The following is a 21,565-nucleotide window of genomic DNA, read 5'->3' as shown; positions in this document are numbered from 1 at the left end:
ACAAAGAGTACCGACCACAGCAAGATTGTGCCAGGCGACGTACACTTCCGTTTTAGTCCGACATCTAGAATTACCTCAAAATAGGGACATTATAGGATGTATCTCTCTCCTATGTGCTACCTGAGCAGATATGTACATATATCTATCATTTTAATCACTACATACTCATTAATATTCAATTACCCAGCGACGTGCGGAAATAAAAGCGTTCTTAGTTATTTGGATTGCCAGTACGCATGCCCCAATTAAAATCTACATTCGAGCGTTAATAGACGTTTCTCGGGCTATTGTGTTAGTTACTTTTTTTAAATTATCATTTACAGATGCCAACATATGACTTTTACAAATTACAACACATAGAATCTTGAATTTAGAGCCTAAACTGTCTGTGTAGCCCAGGTCACGTGACGCAGCTACGAGCAGCTGCAGTCACCTGATTTGTTTCGTAGCTGCAAAACAAAAATGGCAGCCCACTTGTCATACGGGAGAGTGAATTTAAACATTTTGCGAGAAGCGGCGCGAAAGGAGCTACGGGAGTTCTTGGACAAGTGTGCCGGTAGCAAGGTAAAGTTTATGTAGCAAATAAGGCCCGGAAGCTCAAGTGTAAGCCGCTCACGTTACGTTATGGAGCTGTCAACAGAGCCTGCTAAAACAGTGCATTGACGTGTTAGCTTTTCTTTTTCAGGTTGGCATAATGTTGTGCTCACTTAAACAAATATGTGGCTTTAAAACTTTATACTGCGTTTGTTTGGGGGGTCTTGGTGATAATATACAATGTCTGTCTCTTTGTAGGCCATAGTTTGGGATGAATATCTGACTGGACCTTTCGGACTAATAGCGCAATACTCTTTATTAAAGGTAAGTGCAGTCCACACTTTACACTCTTCATCGCTACATCTTTTCCTTGGTTTCCTCATCAGGCTCTCCTATACAATCTAAAAACCTCAATTAGATGTATTCAAATTCTGCCTTTTCAAATGTGATTATCCATTCATCCATCCATCTTCTTCCGCTTACTGAGGTTGGGTCGCGGGGGCAGCAGCCTAAGCAGGGAAACTCAGACTTCCCTCTCCCCAGCCGCTTCGTCCAGCTCCTCCCTGGGGATCCCGAGGCGTTCCCAGGCCAGCCGGTAGACATAGTCTTCCCAACGTGGCCTCCTACCGGTCGGACGTGCCCTAAAAACCTCCCTAGGGAGGCGTTTGGGTGGCATCCTGACCAGATGCCCGAACCACCTCATCTGGCTCCTCTCGATGTGGAGGAGCAGCGGCTTTACTTTGAGCTCCTCCCGGATGGCAGAGCTTCTCACCCTATCTCTAAGGGAGAGCCCCGCCACCCGGCGTAGGAAACTCATTTCGGCCGCTTGTACCCGTGATCTTGTCCTTTCGGTCATAACCCAAAGCTCATGACCATAGGTGAGGATGGGAACGTAGATCGACCGGTAAATTGAGAGCTTTGCCTTCCGGCTCAGCTCCTTCTTCACCACAACAGATCGATAAAGCGTCTGCATTAATGAAGATATTTCATTATGATGAGTGTTATTTGACTCTGGTGATGCAGTGGTATAAACCATCCATATTATATAACACTTCTCATTAGGATCACAGGTGAGCTGGAGCTTATCCCAACTAACTTAGGGCAATATACTGGGTAGGGCACACCCTGGACTGGTCACCAGTCAAACACAGGACTCGTGTACACAACCAACCATTCACATTCACACACATGGACAATTTAGAGTCTCCAGTTAGCACAAGATGTACGTTGTTGAAATATGGGAGAAAACAAGAATGTCCACACACACGCACGGAGAGAACGGGCATCCAACATATTCAAACTAGGGGTGTCCCAATCCGATATTGATACGGCATATCAGAACAATATCAGCAAAAAAAACAAGTATCAGATTGATTGATTGAAACTTTTATTAGTAGATTGCACAGTACAGTACATATTCCGTACAATTGACCACTAAATGGTAACACCTGAATAAGTTTTCAACTTGTTTAAGTCGGGGTCCACGTTAATCAATTCATGGTAAGATGATATCAGCTTGCATCTAAAATCTCTGATATAAGATTCAATACAAGAAGTCCTGCAGAATGTTAACTTGTATTGTGAGCTTAAACGGGACCTGCACTTTTTTTAAAATTTTGCCTATCGTTCTTAATGAGAGACGAAAGTTTTTGTATTCATTTGCATTCTAATTTGTAAAAATCGGCTCGTTCCAGGTGGCGAGCAATTTTGGCAGCAATCGCTAAATCACTTTTAAAAATGCATCCAAAACCCGCCAACAATACTTCATTTACGTTCCGTAACCTGTATAATAACCAAGCTGTAGCAACATTGTTATTGTAAGAGCGAACACTGAGGAACTATTTTTCTAACGTAGTAAGACATCGTCTTGGGACAGCATGTTAAAGTATTAGCCTTAAGCTAGATATGGCAAGTGATAAGCGAGCTTTTGCATCTGCAGCTGAATGGCTTTTGAGTTTGTAATGCACAACACAATGCAATAGGACACTAATCTGTACTGACTGAAAAACATGAACAATCATATTACAAAATCTGTAAAGTATTAGCCCACATTTCAATTTTTGTTTTTCCACAGCTAGCTCAACAGCGTATGTACTGTAGTTGTGACGCGCTGCATGTGTGATTATGATCAATATTAAATTGACTCACTCAATGGGCAGTTGTCTGTTTTGGTCTTGGGTAAGCACGCCAATTATGTCCGCATAGCTGGGCTCCACGTTCCACATCTATACCCACAAGTCATGCTGACCTCACTCTCTCGGCTTCAGTCTGCTCCAGCGTTTCACCCTCTCTTCGTTATTGCTTCTATAAGCAGTAGTTCATCTTCCGTATATTCAGCTTCAAAAAGATGAGTTTATGATTCCTCCATTTGTCCAAAAATAGTCGTCTTCACTGTCTGTTTTGAAGTTTGCCACGATTAGAACACACTCGCGTTGGTTTCCGGAAGTAGGAACACGCATTCGTTGCCGGAAGTTGGACGTGCGCTGCTATGGAATCGGAAAGAAGTTCCGGAAATGCATTAAATGAGCAAAATACAGTAAATATTGAACATATTACATATTGGTCTGATCGTGTCTGTTACTAAATTAAATTTTAAAACTGTTCGATACATATATATATTAAGGCTGAAACGACGCGTCGACATAGTCGACGTCATCGGTTACGTAAATACGTCGACGCCGTTTTTGTGCGTCGGCGCGTCGCATATTTACGTCACACTACCGTCATGGCGGAGCGCAAAGCAGACTGTGCGAGCGAGGGGAAAGACGCACGCCAAAAGTCGTCAAAAGTGTGGGAGTATTTCAACACACAGCCTAATAATGTTGTTGTATGCACACTGTGTCGAGCGGAAATGGCCTATCATAGCAGCACAACGGCTATGAACGAACATTTGAAAAGAAAACCATCAACCATCAACTAGTCAATCGTCCGCGTTAGCATACGTTGTCTTCATTACACAAAAACATGAATGTGTCATTTGTATCTGCTAGGGGTGTAACAGTATGTGTTTTGTATTGAACCGTTTCGGTACGGGGCTTTCGGTTCGGTACGGGGGTGTACCGAACAAGTTTCTAAGCTAAAGCTAACTTTAGCTGCTAAAGTCTTAACAAGTTGCTTTGCTCCTCTGTCTCAGCACGCAGCATTGTCCCACCCATACAACCATCTGATTGGTACACACGAAGCATTATCAGCCAATCAGCAGTGCGTATTCAGAGCGCATGTAGTCAGCGCTTCAGCGTCGAGCAGATAGGTGTTTAGCAGGTGAGCATCAGGCAGCGGACTCTCCCCAAATGATAATAAACACCTCCCAGTCAACTACTAGTAACATCACTATGAGCCCGTTGACCTACTAGAAACTTAAACTGCAGCTCAGCTCGCTCGCAGTCCTGGTTTGAGGTGAAGGCTAATTACCTCTCAGTTCCAGCCACATCGACCCCTTCTGAGCGCCTATTTTCAGCTGCTGGGAATATTGTAAACAAGAAAAGAAGCAAAGCAAGTAGACATGCTAACCTTTCTTCATTACAACTGTTAGTCACTCACTGGAATGAGTAGAATTGGTTATTGTGTACTGTGTTGGACTGGATGTTTATTTTGCACATTTTAAAAGCAATACTTAATGTTTACAGTGCTCCAGAATATTTAGATTGGCACTTTTTTGTATTGGATGTTTATCTTTATTTTTGCACATTTTAGCAAATAAGCAATACTTTCACTTTTGTTTAAATGTTTACACTGTTGTTACAGAATATTTCGTTTTGCACTTTTTTGTATTGGATGTTTATCTTTATTTTTGCACATTTTAAAGCAAAATAAGCAATACTTTTACTTTTGAAATGCTTATACTATTGCAGAATATTAAGATTTGCACTGGATGTTGACTTTTATATTTGCACATTAAAAAGCAAATAAGCTACTTTTAATTTTGTTAAATGTTAAAAGTTTTAAATGTTTACATTGTTACAGAATATTTTGTCATGTTGTCAATGTTGACTGAGTGGCCATACTTTTTTTTTTGTAAATAAAAGCCATGCCTTTTGAAAAAACTGGCCTACTTTTATTTTTTCATCTTCATTTTAAATAAAATAAAATAAAAAATAATCGGTAAAAGGAAAAATAATCTATAGATGAATCGTAAAAATAATCTATAGATTAACCGAATAATCGAAAAAAATAATCTATAGATTAATCGATAGAAAAATAATCGTTAGCTGCAGCCTTAATATATATATATATATATATATATTTTAAAGATGATAAAACACGCTTGCTAGATGCGGCTAATGGGAGTCACCATTGTAGCTTTCACAGCCCTCTAAAAACAACTTCAAAACCCTGCATCAAAATATATATATATATATATATATATATATATATATATATATATATATCGATACACATATATATATATATATATATATATATATATATATATATATATATCGATACATATATATATATATATATATATATCGATACATATATATATATATATATATATATATATATATATATATATATATATATATATATATATATATATATATATATATATATATATATATATATATATATATATTTTGATGCAGGGTTTTGAAGTTGTTTTTAGAGGGCTGTGAAAGCTACAATGGTGACTCCCATTAGCCGCATCTAGCAAGCGTTTTTTATCATCTTTAAAATCCTTAAGAAAAAAGACATATGTTCTTGTCTCTCATAATGATTATGAACATAGGCAAAATTCCCCAAAAAAGTGCAGTTCCCGTTAACTTCATGAATTATTGTGTCCACTAGGTGTCGCCAAAAACAATTATAATCATAACGTTAGTGTTTTTCAGACCTACCGACATACTATACAATAACTAAAGTATGTACCATAATTTGTGCTGATATTGTATCAGCCAATACTCAAGGCTTAAATATTGTTATTATGGGAAGTGAAAAAGTTGTATCAATACGTCCCTGATTCAAACCCTGATATTGACATCATTGATACAGCTATGGTATTGGATCATACAATAGCCTCAGAAGTATCCCTAATGATGTAGCCAGATGTAATAGTAAAATATTGATTTATTTATTTATTTTCAGGAACATGAGGTGGAGAAGATGTTCACCCTCAAGGGTGGTCGGCTCCCCTCTGCCGATGTCAAAAACATTATCTTTTTTGTTCGTCCCAGACTAGAGCTTATGGATATCATTGCTGAGAATGTGTTCAGGTGGGTTTTATGGGGTTTTTTTCAAAAATCTACATCAAAACAAGAAGACAGCTGAGGAGTTTGTGTCATCAAAACGCTTTTATTTGTCTGTGTTTTTAGTGAAGATAAACATTCGACACGTGACTTCCACATTCTTTTTGTGCCCCGGCGGAGCCTTTTATGTGAACAACGACTCAAAGAGCAGGGCGTGCTTGGCTCCTTCATAAACATTGATGAGTACATCCTGGACCTGATTCCTTATGACGGCGACCTGCTGTCAATGGAATATGAAAGTGCCTTCAGGGTATGTTCAACTTTTATATCTGTGGAAAAAATATTATTAATGATATACAGTGTATATAAGAGTGTTAAAGGGTCTGTCTAGCGGGCGCTAACTTTCCAGTGTTGTCAGCATTATATCCAGCCCACTTCCGGTGCTGAACACATAAACTAAGATCCATATAATCCCCACACACACATTAGTTGTGTTTGTTGTCAGCTTCGTTCCCACAGTGTTCGATTCAAGAACTCCTTCATTCCGCACTCCATCCAGCTGTATAATCACTCGCCGTACAGCAATAGATGATATCTATTACTTGACACCTTCTATGTTAGCTATTTCTCTTTGTTTTTCATGTCTATTTTCTATTTTCTGCTGGATTTACTCTCTATTTTATGCTGCAGCTGTCACATATACTGTAATATTGTCATCATGTGCGTACATGGTAATTGTTATATTTTGTATATATGATATAGACATAATATAATATAATATATCAGTATATATAATATACTGTACATATATTATGTAAATATTACGTATATATGCTATATTTTATATCGCTATATTCAGTCTATTTATACCTGCATTGTCCTTTCCATCCTTACACATTCCATCATTGTAACTGAGCTACTGTGTGGAACAATTTCCCTTGTGGATCATTAAAGTTTGTCTAATTCTAAGTCTAATGATAACAATTTGGCAATGTTTAGCTACTAACAGTATAACTTGTGCGTGCATGTGTGTTATCAATTGGTGTGTCGCACATCTGGGTGGATTTTCTATCTCAGGGGTCACCAACCTTTTTGAAACCAAGAGCTACTTCTTGGGTACTGATTAATGCGAAGGGCTACCAGTTTAAAAACACTTAAATAAATTGCCAGAAATAGCCAATTTGCTCAATTTACCTTTAACTCTATGTTATTATTAATAATTAATGATATTTACACTTAATTGAACGGTTTAAAAGAGGAGAAAACACGAAAAAAATGACAATTAAATTTTGAAACATAGTTTATCTTCAATTTTGACTCTTTAAAATTCAAAATTCAACCGAAAAAAAGAAGAGAAAAACTAGCTAATTCGAATCTTTTTGAAAAAATTAAAAAAAGAATTTATGGAACATCATTAGTAATTTTTCCTGATTAAGATTAATTTTAGAATTTTTTATAGGTTAAAATCTAATCTGCACTTTGTTAGAATATATAACAAATTGGACCAAGCTATATTTCTAACAAAGACAAATAATTATTTCTTCTAGATTTTCCTGAACAAAAATTTTAAAAGAAATTCAAAAGACTTTGAAATAAGATTCAAATTTGATTCTACAGATTTTCTAGATTTGCCAGAATATTTTTTTTGAATTTTAATCATAATAAGTTTGAAGAAATATTTCACAAATATTCTTCGTCGAAAAAACAGAAGCTAAAATGAAGAATTAAATTAAAATGTATTTATTATTCTTTACAATAAAAAAAATAAATTTACTTGAACATTGATTTAAATTGTCAGGAAAGAAGAGGAAGGAATTTAAAAGGTAAAAAGGTATATGTGTTCAAAAATCCTAAAATCATTTTAAGGTTGTATTTTTTCTCTAAAATTGTCTTTCTGAAAGTTATAAGAAGCAAAGTAAAAAAAATTATGAATTTATTTAAACAAGTGAAGACCAAGTCTTTAAAATATTTTCTTGGATTTTCAAATTGTATTTGAGTTTTGTCTCTCTTAGAATTAAAAATGTCGGGCAAAGCGAGACCAGCTTGCTAGTAAATAAATAAAATGTAAAAAATAGAGGCAGCTCACTGGTAAGTGCTGCTATTTGAGCTATTTTTAGAACAGGCCAGCGGGCTACTCATCTGGTCCTTACGGGCTACCTGGTGCCCGCGGGCACCGCGTTGGTGACCCCTGTTCTATCTACTTTTTAGGTAAATTTCAGAAATGAGATAAAGAACAAGTAAAGATATTTATGTTTTGTTAAACCATATGTACTTTTAGGCTTGTGTTTTTGTTATATCTTTTGGTTTGAAAAATGTAACTTTGAGCAAGTTTTAAACAGTTCCTTTAATGATTATTGCAAAAATGCAAAAAAAATAGCCTGCAATATCATTCTAAAGACCAGAATGTAAGGACATCTAGTGGTAAAGTCACAGATTGCAGTTAATTGCAACACATAAGCATTCTCATGGCACACAGTTATTATGACAAGCACCTGATCAACAGATTTGATTGCTGTGATCTGACTGTTATTACGCTTCGCATCCTCTCACAGGAGTGCTACCTGGAAAATGACCAAACAAGCCTTTACCACACGGCCAAGGGCCTCATGACTTTACAGGCGCTGTATGGAACCATTCCACAGATTTACGGGAAAGGAGAATGTGCACGGGTGGGTTTTGGATTGTTGAAGATTCCAACAGCATGTTGACTGGTATTGACTCGCTTTTTTGTTGTTGTTGTTGTTGTTAGCACGTTGCCAACATGATGCTGAGGATGAAGAGGGAGTTTGCTGGAATTCAAAATCAAATCCTGCCGGTGTTCGACACTCTACTCCTCTTGGACCGCAATGTAGACCTTCTAACTCCTTTGGCCACACAGCTCACGTATGAAGGGCTCATTGATGAGACCTATGGAATAAATAACGGTCAGGATTACATTTGAACTGTACTTATTGAACGTATTTAACTGACAACTTTTATTTCATTTTCCACTGGCAGGTAATGTCAAGTTGCCCCCTGAAAAGTTTGCCCAGAAAAAACAAGGCGAAACGAGTAAAGATTTGCCCACAGAGCCTAAGAAGATGCAGCTCAATTCAGCAGAAGAGCTGTACGCTGAAATCCGGGACAAAAACTTTAATGCTGTCGGAGCAGCACTCAGCAAGAAGGCAAAAATTATCTCTGCTGCATTTGAGGTTGGTCCTGCTCTACTTTACCTCACTGGTATGTTTACTTGCTCTGTTATGGCAAATTAGCCGCCGCTTCTAAGACAAAAAAATCCTCACCATTGTATTGGGGAAAAAACTGTTTCGTCGAAGTATTATTATCACTGGAGGACTAGAGGAATAGGAATGTCTAAATATGCTACACACACACACCGAAAAGACAACACAAGCAGCTTAAGCTTCAATGTAAACTCAGGGCATTCAAGTGATTGCAACTGGACTGTTTGGTTTGTTGCGATCGATTGAATGCCCTGAGATGACAATGACCTAGATGAATGAGAACATTCAATTCTTCAATGTAAAGTAGGGTTGATTAAATCCAGATGTCAATACTGTTAATACCTATAGTATCAGTATGTAAACGTTGTATTGATTGATCAGATCGATATTTATCTTTTTAATGTTTTTATTATTACAAAATAATTGTTTGGGTCATTTTGTTCTTGTTTGGGAACTATAAGAGTAAGTCTCTGGATACAGGTAGGCTTTGAGGGCAAAACCCAAATGATTCAAATGGGAGCCAGTAGTAGTTTATGCTTTTGTTTAGTTATTGTGCACCAGCCACTTTTATTTTGGTAAGAATTGTGTGTAGCATTTAATACCACAAATATAATACATCACATGACTGCTTGGCTTCCTCCGACCTCCAGAGACATGCACCTAAGGATAGGCTGATTGGCAACATTAAATTGGCTCTAGAGTCTGTCTGTCTGTGTTGACCCTGCTTTTAGGTGGCGACTTGTCCAGGGTGTACCCTGCCTTCTGCCCGAGTGCAGCTGGGATAGGTTCCAGCCCCCCACGCGACCCTGAGAGGGATAAGCGGTAGAAAATGAACAGATATGATTTTAAACAATACTAGCACATTCTAAATTTAATAAGATAATATTCATAAAAATGTTTTATTGTGTTTTCAACTTTGGTTACTTGCTATAAAATATTTTCAGTTATATAATTTTTTGTCAAAGTATCGTATCGGGACTCTAAATCAGATATAATATGAAGCCTAAAAAAAGTGGATCAGAATCAAAGGCCAAAATTGTTGTGTGCAAAATCGCCAATACTGTACTGCAGTTACCACGTCCATTTAAACACTATGGGACTGATTTACTGAAGGTTTGCGTGTGCTAAAACATGTGCAAAGCTGGTAACCCACGCAAAACTAATCTACTAAACGTATGCAAAGTGAATTGCGTTTAAGTGAGCAGAAAAAGGCGTGCAATTCATTTTGCGTCTGTGTCTTCATTAATATGGAGAATATATGCTGATCATCAAAACGCCTATAATACTAGAAGGTGAAGATGCAAATATAATTATTTAGCATGTGCAATGTGATTTATCAACACTATTCACCCTTTGGCGACGTGCAAAAGGGCTGTTCCACGCACAACTGCAGGATCGGTGCTCACGCTACACAGACATAAGATGGACATACGAGAATCCTCCGTCCTGTGTGTATGTGCCAACATTTCGGACAATCAAAATTAAATATTTACACATACCTTCTATTGAACAACATAATTGTATTATTTAATAGCTGCTAGAAGACTTAAGGGGCTGATTAAAACAAATTCAATTGATGCGTTTTTGTGTCTTTTAGTATTTTTTTGATGACGTTAGTTTTTTTTCTCACAGAATATATTTTATTAAAATTTTTATATGAGAAAAAATACTTTAAATATGCAAATGTGGAGCAGCTTCTCACCAATGAGTGCAATTCAGTGGTAAAAAAAAAAGAAGTGGTTTTATTGTTGGTGGACTGCACGACTGCTTCTAAAAAATGGCACGTCTCCTGCTTGTTTGAAAACATCGCAAAATGCCACAGGTAGGAGCATGAAAAAATTAATGTGCAGTAAATGAGAGTGTCTCCATGGTGACGCCCCGTATAGTACACACAAAATCCTAGAATTTGGCGGTCTGCACCACTTTAAAATTGCACATGCAGTGTTAGTAGATCACACAGAACATGCCCACTGATAGTACAAGCTATTTTATAGGTTGCACATACTGTTGACTGCACAATGTTTGAAACGTAGTAAATCAGGCTCTATGTCGTCATCACTTTCTGACATTCATTGATCAGGTGTGATTGTAATCTCTTTGGCATTTTATCAGAAAGCTCTTGAGAAAAATCATTTAGGTTAATTGAGTTTGATGATGGCATTCACCAAGAGAATAGGTCTTTGCAGCGGAATTCTTAGCAACAACCACTTATAAAAACAGTATTTGGAAGCATACATATCAGACAGTCATGTTTATTATCTTATTTTACAGGAGCGCCACAATGCCAAAACAGTGGGAGAAATAAAACAGTTTGTGTCTCAGTTGCCTCACATGCAGGCAGCACGCAGCTCCCTCGCCAATCACACGTCCATCGCAGAACTCATCAAGGAAATCACCAGTGCGTTGATAATCCTTAGATATATACATTGTCACTATGTCACATAGATGTTGAAATTGTGAGTTGCACTTTATGTTTCTGTTTTAGCATCTGAGGCCTTTTTTGATAACCTAACAGTGGAGCAGGAATTCATGACTGGAGTCGACACGGACAAGGTACGCAGTCCTTAAAATGTGCGGTTTGCGACAGAGCAGTGGCCGCTTTGATGGCGCTACTGTCTTGAAAGGGCTGCCATCATTGTGACCCACTCTCTACCTAGTTCAAACATGCAAAGTACGCCTTACTTATGGGGTTACATGCTTGCCACTTTGCAAGGGTGGTATTTGGAAGGGCGTATGATCCTGCTCACTGGTTCAAAAGTGGAACACCAATCATTCAATTTGGGTCAGAGAGCAATTTTTACAGTTTATTTTCTAATTGTGAAAAATGTAGACTTGTGTTAATTCAATAGGTTCTCTTAAAACTCTATTGGTGGCAAAAGCCGGCCATTGGTAGCGGTCTTCCATTTTTCTTTTTACTAAATGTAATTTGGAGCGTGCTGCAAACTGCAGCTTTAACCTGTCTTTTAAAAATTATAATTACACTTTTGTATAAGAACAAGAAGTTTAAAAAAACAACGCTAGACAAATTAGATATTCACACCACTTTTTATTACATAATACAGGTGAACACCTACATTGAAGACTGCATTGCTCAAAAAGATCCCCTCATCAAGATCCTGCGTCTCATGTGCATGCAGTCAATGTGCAACAACGGCCTGAAACAGAAAGTCTTTGACTACTACAAGAGAGAGATCCTCCAGGTAAAGAGTGACTCATACCACTATAATGTCCCAAGCTAATTATTTCAGGAAGAGTTTCTTCGCAATACAAAAAATATGATTTTGCTTAGCTGTATGTAGGTTCCTAAATCTTATCCGGAGGCCCCTTTTCGTTTTGTACATTTTACTTCAAAATCAAAACAACAGTAGCAAAAAAATGAAATATAGAAATATTAGCGCACCACACAGATCCTTCTGCCTCATAGGCAATGAAATGTAGATCAGAAAGCCAGAACATGTTCTTCGATACTATTAAAACAACTGTATATAAAATGTTTTAAAAATATATATATCCATACACATTTTAGGTGCAATGAATTAGTGTTAACATATTCCTCACTGTAAACATGAATTATCAACATTTCCCTAAGTAAATGATATAAATAGTCCCAATTGAGCAGAATAAGCAAATATTGCTTAACTTATTTTTTTAACCTATTTTTCATAGGTACAACAAAGAGGAGGAAACATAAGATATCTTAAGGGTGTAATGCATTCATACTAATTAAATTTGATTAATCATGAGTGGCTGAGTCTTGTAGTAATATACTGAGTATTAATGTATTGTTGATTAATAATCTTATATCTGAGTGTTGGGGCAGAACATAAGTTTTGCTTATTTGTGCTCCTTTTCAGACAATATGTTTCTTATTTTATTTTAATACTACTGTTGCTTTTTTGCATTGGATATGCTATTTTTCTAACAATGAAGCATATTTTTTGATTTGTTGTGTCCAAAATAAAAAAAACTTTTTTTTAAATACAATACATTGCGTTTAGGCGCCTATACTTAACATAATAGTAAACAATACAGCGCCCCCCGCGACCCCGAAGGGAATAAGCGGTAGAAAATGGATGGATGGATGGACAAAAATATTTGGACACCTGGTTGTTAAAAGATATCTACAGAAAGGGAAAAAGTATGATTTTTGTGCTCCAAAAACACAAGCATTTGCGTCTCTAAAGTGTACTTGTTCTCTCTTACATCCATGGATTGCTTAAAAATGTTGTTCTTTGTTAAAGACATACGGTTATGAGCACATCCTGACACTAAACAACCTGGAGAAAGGAGGTCTTCTGAAGCCACAAACCAGCTCTAGGAATAATTATCCCACTATTAGAAAAACCCTTAAACTCTGGATGGAGGATGCAAACGAACAGGTAAGAATGGAGATATTTAGTCCTTTCAGTGTGTGAGGGGACACACTTATTTTTTATGTTTTTCCTTTTCCCTTAGAACCCCAACGACATCTCATACGTGTACAGTGGCTATGCTCCATTGAGCATCAGACTGACCCAGGTGTTGGCCAGGCCGGGCTGGCGGAGCATCGAGGAAGTGCTGAAGATGCTCCCAGGTCCGCACTTTGAGGAGCGCCAACAGCTGCCTGCTGGACTCCTCAAAAAACGTACGAAACAATACAAATTGGGTTTTCAAACTGCCTCCTGTCTGCTTGTTGTAGATAAGAACCAGGCTTTGTTGGTGCGCATGAGAGGATGGATTGCAGTGTGTTGACAATGCTACACAACCTCTGTCATTGTGTGTTTGTAAACATGTGTTAAAGAGACGGGGTAGATAACGTTACCACCGGTCCTTTCTTCTTCCTGACATATTTGCAATTGATGGTGTTTATAATAAGGAGATTTTTTTTTTTAAAGGAAAAAATGTGTTAATTAGAACTGTGAAATTAGATTGAGTGGCTTGTTGCTGCTTGCTCGTGTTCCAACAGATTTTCAAAGGTGATAATAGAGAAGTATTTTGAATTGATGCTGTCATGTTATTGTATACCACAAAGCACACATTTGACGGTGTTCAAACATTTTAGTCCCTGAATGCACTTGTGACATAATTTTGTCATTATCGACCTGCAGGCCAGCAGGGGGAGAATCGAACAACGCTGGTGTTTTTCCTAGGAGGAGTGACTTACGCCGAAATAGCCGCCCTCCGTTTCCTCTCACAAATGGAAGACAGCGGGATGGAGTATGTTATTGCCACCACCAAACTCATCAATGGTACGTCTTGGGTCAAATCCCTCATGGACAGACCCGAAGCACAGATGCTCTAAGTCAACAGTGCACTCACACCCGGACGCATCAAACAGCCCAGAGACTGATTGCTGTTTTCCTACAGTATCAGTATCACTGATGTCCATGTTGGCGTTTCCACTACTGAAGTCATTTGTCTTGTTACGCAGCTGGTGTACTGTATTTACCTGTAGTAACTCTCCTCCATTGTGTGTGTGTTGTTCTACTCTGAGACCAAACATGTCATGACCGAAATTATAAAGTGATATGTGTCCCTGTATTATTCGGTAGTGTGTGCATCTTTTCGGAAAGATGATGTGGCATGAGTGCAGCTGTCAGGCCTAGGAAGGAGCAATTAGTGCAGTAGCAGGCCTACCGATCAGCCGATAATGCTCTTGTGCCGTCTGGAGAGCTCAGCCCACAGCAGCCTATCATTTGACAGCACAGGGCACTGATTGAATTAAGATGCCATTTGCTCCATGTTCCGGCAGAGAATAACTGTGCGGCAACAGGGTTTGAGTCCTCAGTCAATACTTTCTCCCGGTCTTACAGTATAAACACCAAGCTACCTGCTGACAGGACCTATTCAGTGTATTTTTCGTTGGTAAATCCATAGACGTTCTTTTCTAAATTCCAAGTACAAGAGGGTATAATTCTATTTGACATAGAACATTTTTACGCGTGAGATTTGCCTGATAGCTTGTTTATTAAATCGGAGCTTTGTTTGAGGAGCAGGTGCACAGGAGCCATAACGGCCATTAGATCAATCCCAGGGGAATAAAATCCCTGTGATCGGTTGTTGTCTTTGGCTCCTCCTCAGCTGTGGGGAGTTGAAAGGCTCCAGGCTGCACCCACCAACTTCACGGCTACAAGTGTACCAGCCCACCCTGTGAAAACAGCGCCTGTCCTGCAGCAACAACAACAAGGTAATTAGTGGTTTAAAGCTTTTATTTGATAGGATATTCATTGTTGTTCTTGTTGAGTTTTGTATGGTTTGATTATGATTACATTTATTTGACTCTTTTAAGACATAACAGTATTATTCAAAGTATCTCTTATTCTTTCATATCTATTTATTCCATTTGCTATATGAGCGTATTAAAATCTTACTTTTCCATAAATCACTTATTAAAAAATGTTATGTCAATGTACATTTTTGTAGTGTAAGTGAGCATTTTAAGAGCTTAACTGATGACTGAAGAGGCAATGTTTGTGGAATAAAGATCAATACGGAAACCTTTTAGCACAACTTGCAGATACATTATTTAGCAGCTGTCAACATCACAGTTATATTGGTTTGAATGTATACAGTATATATAAGTTATTATTTTACAACTAAAGTCCATGTGTTCAATTTTTTAAAAAAATGTATAAGTTATTATTTTACAACTAAAGTCCATATGTGTTCAAATTTTGAAAAAATGTATCTATGTGAATGTTTGAAGTATGCATGAAGTAATTTTAAGGCAAGTATTGTGTGGCATAACAGTGAATGGTATGGTCTGGCCCAAATGTATGTTTGCAGAATGGGACGAGGTGGGGACACGGGACACCTGACTTTTGCTGCTCCCAGGCACAAGACCCAGCAGGTGCATCTGGATTCAGAGCCTTTGTTTATCCGCTTCCTGCGAACATTCAGGGAAATACTCAAATTTGTCCTATTCAGCTACACCGTGCTATTTGGCGCCCTGCTTCTCGCCCGATGGACTACTTATTACATGGTGGGGAAGTGAAGACAGTGAGAGATCAACCCTGTGCTTGGACTTAGAGCTTCTTGTTTAAATTGAAAACACTTGAGTTTCATGTACAGTCAACAGAACAGTAATTTCAGTGTTATTTTTTTCCCTATTTAGCTCATGCTCTGACATATAGCACAAATGTCTAAGCATTGTCTCTACATTAACATTTAGAATGAATTAACAGGGTGTTGCAGGTAAAAAGAGCAACATTACAATGGATCATTTAATTTGGTCTCTGATGTACATTCTAGAACGTGTGCTACAGTGCAAAGTGATCACAGTGATGCCAGTAGATGTCTGTGACCCCCCCAAAAAATCATTAAATTTGCAAAATGAATGTGTCTTAACTCTGACTGCATTGACTGCTTGGATCAGGGGTGTCTGAAAGTTTTCCACTGAGGGCCGCATACTGCAAAATCAAAAGATGTGGGGGGGCCACATTTTTGTTAATTATGTAAAAGTCTTCAAAAGTTATAATTGTATATAAAGACAAAGCTTTGTGTGAATGATGTATTGGTGTCAACATCCTTTTTTGCATTGCAACACTCAATATAAACAAACCAGAGGGCACAATTGGCCCCAGCTGCACTTTGGACACCCTACAACAGTGGTCCCCAACCTTTTTGTAGCTGCGGACCGGTCAACGCTTGAAAATTTGTCCCACGGGTGTGTGTGTGTGTGTGTTTTTTTTTAATTTTTGTCATAAAGAAGTACAATCATGTGTGCTTACGGACTGTATCCCTGCAGACTGTATTGATTTATATTGATATATAATGTAGGAACCAGAAATATTAATAACAGAATGAAACAACCCTTTTGTGCGAATGAGTGTAAATGGGGGAGTGAGGTTTTTTGGGTTGGTGCACTAATTGTAAGTGTATCTTGTGTTTTTTATGTTGATTTAATAAAAATAAAAATACAAATTTATTTTTTTATTTCTTGTGCGGCCCGGTACCAATCGATCCACGGACCGGTATCGAGCTGCGGCCCGGTGGTTGGGTACAGGGGCGGATTAAGAAATTTTGGCCCCCTGGGCCTGACATGGTCTTGGCCCCTCAACCCCCCGCGCGTGTGGGCGCACACACACGCACGCACTATGCAAGAAATACTGTATACTGTGAACAGACATGCACACTGTACTGTACAGAAGAGTGCACATACTGCACACACACTATTAGGTATACCACACAGACACTGACAAGCACAGGTTTCACACAGACACAGGGGGAGGGGATAAATGGCCTAAAAATAAACATTTTTGAAAATGATTACGCCCACTTCAGTGATGGTGCATTGGGTCATTTGAGAGATATTATGTATTGGAAGTTGGTAGCTATCATGAAATAAACCCCCCAACCCACCCAAAAAACTAAATCGGACATGATTTTTGCCCCCTTTTCCTCCCTTCTATCATTAAAAATAAAATAATATCTTAGGAAAACACATTGGCATAACGGCAGCTGTGCAGCAAATTGAGGCTCAAAGTCTGTATCTATTTGTGGTTAAGCTTGAGGAGAAGGAGAAAGGTAAAATGATAACATGCATCGGAGAGCACCACAAAGAAAGGTGTAGGCCAGTTCATGGTACAAGGGCTGCATGCAGGTCAAGATAGCCCATTTCCAAGAATGCTATAGTGGCTGGACAGGCACTGGACATGTCCTGAACTCAGTGTCAGACGTGGCTGCCGAATACTTGGATGAAGTGAAGCAGCTGACAGATCTCATGCTGCCCCATCTGAAGACTGTCCTGGCCAGGCAGAGGATGGATGAGGAGACCTTCCCAATGGACCCTGTCAGTGAACAGGCTAGTAACATTGATGGCACCCCTGTGCACAACATTGGGATGGAGAGACAATGTGGCAAGGTGGACTACAAACTGAAGAAGTTGGGCACACTGAACGCAGTCAATAGGTCAATAATTTTACAGAAGAGCCAGGAGCTTCAGAGGTTTCAAGGCAGCAGCACAAGCAAAAAGGGAGGTTGAACTCAACTGGAGTAAATTCATGAAGGCAAAATTCGAGAGTAGGGCAGATGAGAAACAAGAGATGGCTCAAAGAAAGGAGAGTAAGAGACTAGACATGCTGGACACACTGAAATCTTTTGATGGCCCCTTCACGATAGTGGGGAAGTTGAAAAGTTCCTTGTGGATGAAAGTCTGCACAAGAATGCAAAGCTGCAGAGAATGAAGCTTGAGGTTCAGTTTGCCAGAGAAAGCACCAAGCTTCTGCCTAAAGTCAATCCTATCTTCACAATCCAGGTGACACTTCCCAGAAATGGCAAAAGTGCAATTCTCCAAGTCATAATGGATACTTAGAATTTTATGGTGGTGGTAAGTATTCATGAAAACAGGTAGCCTAACATTAGTGAATGGGTGAATTCTGGAAATAACCTAAAAATCTTACACAGTGCACCTTTAAGCAAGGGGTTTCTTTCGTGCTTTCAATTTTGCAAAATCATCCACCACATCATTGAAGTCCAACTCTCTTGTCAGCTCACTCTCAATTGCCATTAGAGATAACGCATTTAATCTTTTCTGAGTCATTCTTGTGCGCAGCTCATTTTTTACTCTTGACAAAAGAGAGAATGAGCGTTCTCCCTCACAGTTACTGACCGGTAGAGTGAGAAAAATCTGTAGCGCAATGTATGTATTAGGAAACGTAGGCTGTAGTCCAAAATGTATTATTGTTTTGAGCAGTCCTGAAGGGGTCCTCTCCTCATCAGTGTTGTTGAGCTGTATAAAAGATTTGAACCGTATAAGCTCCTGTCCAAGACTTTCATTGAGGTCAGATGGGTATGATTCAGTGAGAATCTTGGCCTTGTGAAGGACTGAAGCATTGGACTCTGTATCCAAAGAGAAAAGGACACTGAACAAATTGTTCAGATGTTTGTAGGCCTCCAGACGGTGATTAAGGCTTGAACTCAGTTGATCAATAGAGGCAATAAATGTCTCTATTTGAAACAGTTGCCTTCCCTCAAGCACAACATCTGGGGATGCTGATTCATCAGCAAACTTTTTACGTTTCCTCGTCCGTTCAGCCCTGTAAGATGGGGTGCCACCCAACATGTTTAAGGCTTTCTGCTCAAAATGATCAAATAGATCTCTTTGGGAGAGAACAAAGGTGCGCAGAGATTCCAGCAATCTAACTGCTGTACCAAGGTCCATGTCTGCTTTTTGAAGTTGCAGACTTGTGGCCTGAAATCTGGACAGAACAGTGTCCCAAAAGCCTGCCATGAAGGCCATCTCAAGTGAATCCAGCTTCCGCACTAGACTGTCAGCTTCAGTTCGTGTGTCTCGTTTCTCTGTGTCATCAGTGGAAATAACCTGTAGTGCTGCTTTTATTTTACTGTAGTTCTGCCACAGTGCTTTGGTAGATTCTGCACGGCAACTCCAACGCGTGTTGGATAAAGCTTTAAGTGTGAGATCTATGTTGGAATTGCCAAATACCCTGTCCCATCGGTGTGTGGATGCAGTTGTGAAGTTGTAAATAGACTGAATCAAGTCAAAATACTTAGAGACTTCATTTCCACATCTGTCAATGCTGTTGACTCCCACCAAATTCAAAGAGTGAGCTGCACATGGAATATAGTGTATTAATGGGTTGCTTTTCTTTAAGTGAGCCTGCAACCCATTATACCTCCCTGACATGTTGCTGGCATTATCATAAGCCTGCCCCCTGCAATTTGACAGCTCTAACCCTAGATTGTCCAACACAGACATGACACAGTTAGCCAAACTTTCACCTGTATGGCTAGTAATGGGCTCAAAACCCACAAAGCGTTCAACAACACTGCCCTCTTTGCTAACAAAACGGAATATGAATGTCAATTGGTCCACATGAGATAAATCTGGGGTTGAATCCACAATGATAGAGTAGTATTTGCTTGCTTGCAGTTCATCTGCTATAGCCTGTTTGGTTTTTGCACCCATCAATTCAATGAATTCCTCACAAATGGTGGAGGACAGATATGAGGTATTACCTCGACCCATCTGCCCAAACTTTCTGATGTGATCCTTTAGAAAGGGATCAAATTCAGCCAGGACCTCCAGAATACCAAGGTAGTTCCCATTGAGAGGAGACCCTAACGATTCATTTTTACCCCTAAATGCAAGGCCCCTTTCTGCAAGGAATTTAATGACTGCAACAACTCTTTGTAACACCTGCCTCCAATAGCTGCTCTCTGCCTGAAACTGTTTGAACAGGTCTGCATCAACTGTGGCACCTTTGGCGCGGTTCAAGACTGCTTGCATGCAGGTTATGTGCTCAGCACTTCGCTCATGTTCACCAAATCTTTCTGAGTGTTTCCAATCACAATAGCCTGTCACAAAAGAATGCGTTTTTGGGGAAAACAGTTTGCATGCAAAGCAGTAAACATTACCAGTAGAGGGAGAGTACATCAGCCACTCTCTTTGTACTCGTTGTCCATTGGGCAAGTGTGAAGTAAAATGTTCATTGTTTAGGCATCGGGTTTTGCCTCCTAGCCCACTGTTCCTCACAGAAGCTGGATAATGGCTGTGACGGTTGTGAAATGATTTTGCACCTCTTTGAATAAGAACTTCCTTCATTGACTCAGTGAGGGTCTCAGCCCATTTAGCGGGATCACTAGGTAGAGTTGTCACTGTAGATGGTGTTGAAGAAAGATTCAGCTCATTTTCTATGCTGTCCAGAGGTGCAGTGACCTCACATTCATCCGAGCAACTGGCTACTGCTGAATTGGTTGAATCATAAGCATCAGAAGCATTTGGTTCAGTGTCTACACTTGTAGTGGTCTCAGGATCTTGGGAGCTACATGCTAGCTCAGGTGCATTGCTAACCTTAGCTGAATTTGCAGTAGCATTTATAGAATTGCTTTCAGCAGATGTCTTTGTACTGAAGAAGCTGGAGATATTTGGAACACTCTCAAGTAAAACTGATTCCTTTTTTTTCTTTTCTTGCTGAATTTTTTTTCTAGCTCCTCCACTTAAACGTTTATGATCCATATTTCCCTTCTTTCTTTGCACATTGGCTCTTTGCCTATCACAACAGATAAACCAACTATGTGTGTGTGTGTGTGTGTGTGTGTGTGTGTGTGTGTGTGAGTTTGTTTGTGTGTTTATGATCGGTGCTGCTTCCTTCAAGTGTGTGAGGTGATTTAGAAAACTAGCAACCCAGCATCAACACTCCAAAGCAGAGAATAACAGCTTACTAGCATAGACAATTGAGAGCAGAGAATCAACTGATTCGTCTGATAGACAGCAGGAGAGCAGAGTGGTCAGTGATGATCGAATCAAGAAAATGTCTAAATGGCAAGGGAACAGACTGATTTGTACTGAGGAGAAAGAGAGAGAGAGCCAATTACAGTGAAATATATTCCAAAAGAGCCAAGTGACTAGCTGAAGGCAGGGACAAATGCCTTGGAGTGACCAACAAGAGTGCAAAGTACCAAATGGCAAAATGTGGAAAGACCAACAGGCAGATCTGCTTTTACCTCTTATCTTCACAACCAAAAAGTTGCTAAATGATGTTTTCAGTCGCTAGCCAGGTATGGCCAAAAGACGCGAAATCTAGCGGCAAAGTCGGTCAATCACACTGACAGTGAAACAAATATTTTGAAAAGATAATAATTGTACACCTTTGTGCACTTTAGTCTTCTATCTAAATATTTTCA

General features: G+C 39.0%; 1 protein-coding gene across 1 annotated transcript; it reads left to right on the top strand.

The window, feature by feature from the left end:
* The first annotated feature begins 27 nt into the window (after positions 1–27).
* On the top strand, positions 28–14,432 carry vps33a (VPS33A core subunit of CORVET and HOPS complexes). Its single transcript, XM_062051207.1, has 13 exons — positions 28–564; positions 793–858; positions 5,620–5,747; positions 5,847–6,030; positions 8,273–8,389; positions 8,470–8,644; positions 8,718–8,911; positions 11,213–11,339; positions 11,427–11,494; positions 12,004–12,141; positions 13,183–13,320; positions 13,397–13,565; positions 14,029–14,432. The coding sequence occupies exons 1-13, from the start codon at positions 463–465 to the stop codon at positions 14,220–14,222; spliced, it is 1,800 nt and encodes a 599-aa protein (XP_061907191.1). The 5' UTR covers positions 28–462; the 3' UTR covers positions 14,223–14,432.
* The last annotated feature ends 7,133 nt before the right edge of the window (positions 14,433–21,565 follow it).

The sequence above is a fragment of the Entelurus aequoreus genome, linkage group LG06, assembly GCF_033978785.1.
Source record: "Entelurus aequoreus isolate RoL-2023_Sb linkage group LG06, RoL_Eaeq_v1.1, whole genome shotgun sequence".
NCBI classification, from domain to species: Eukaryota; Metazoa; Chordata; class Actinopteri; order Syngnathiformes; family Syngnathidae; genus Entelurus; species Entelurus aequoreus.
Note: the sequence above shows the minus strand (reverse complement) of the source record. Positions and strands in the feature narration are given on the sequence as shown.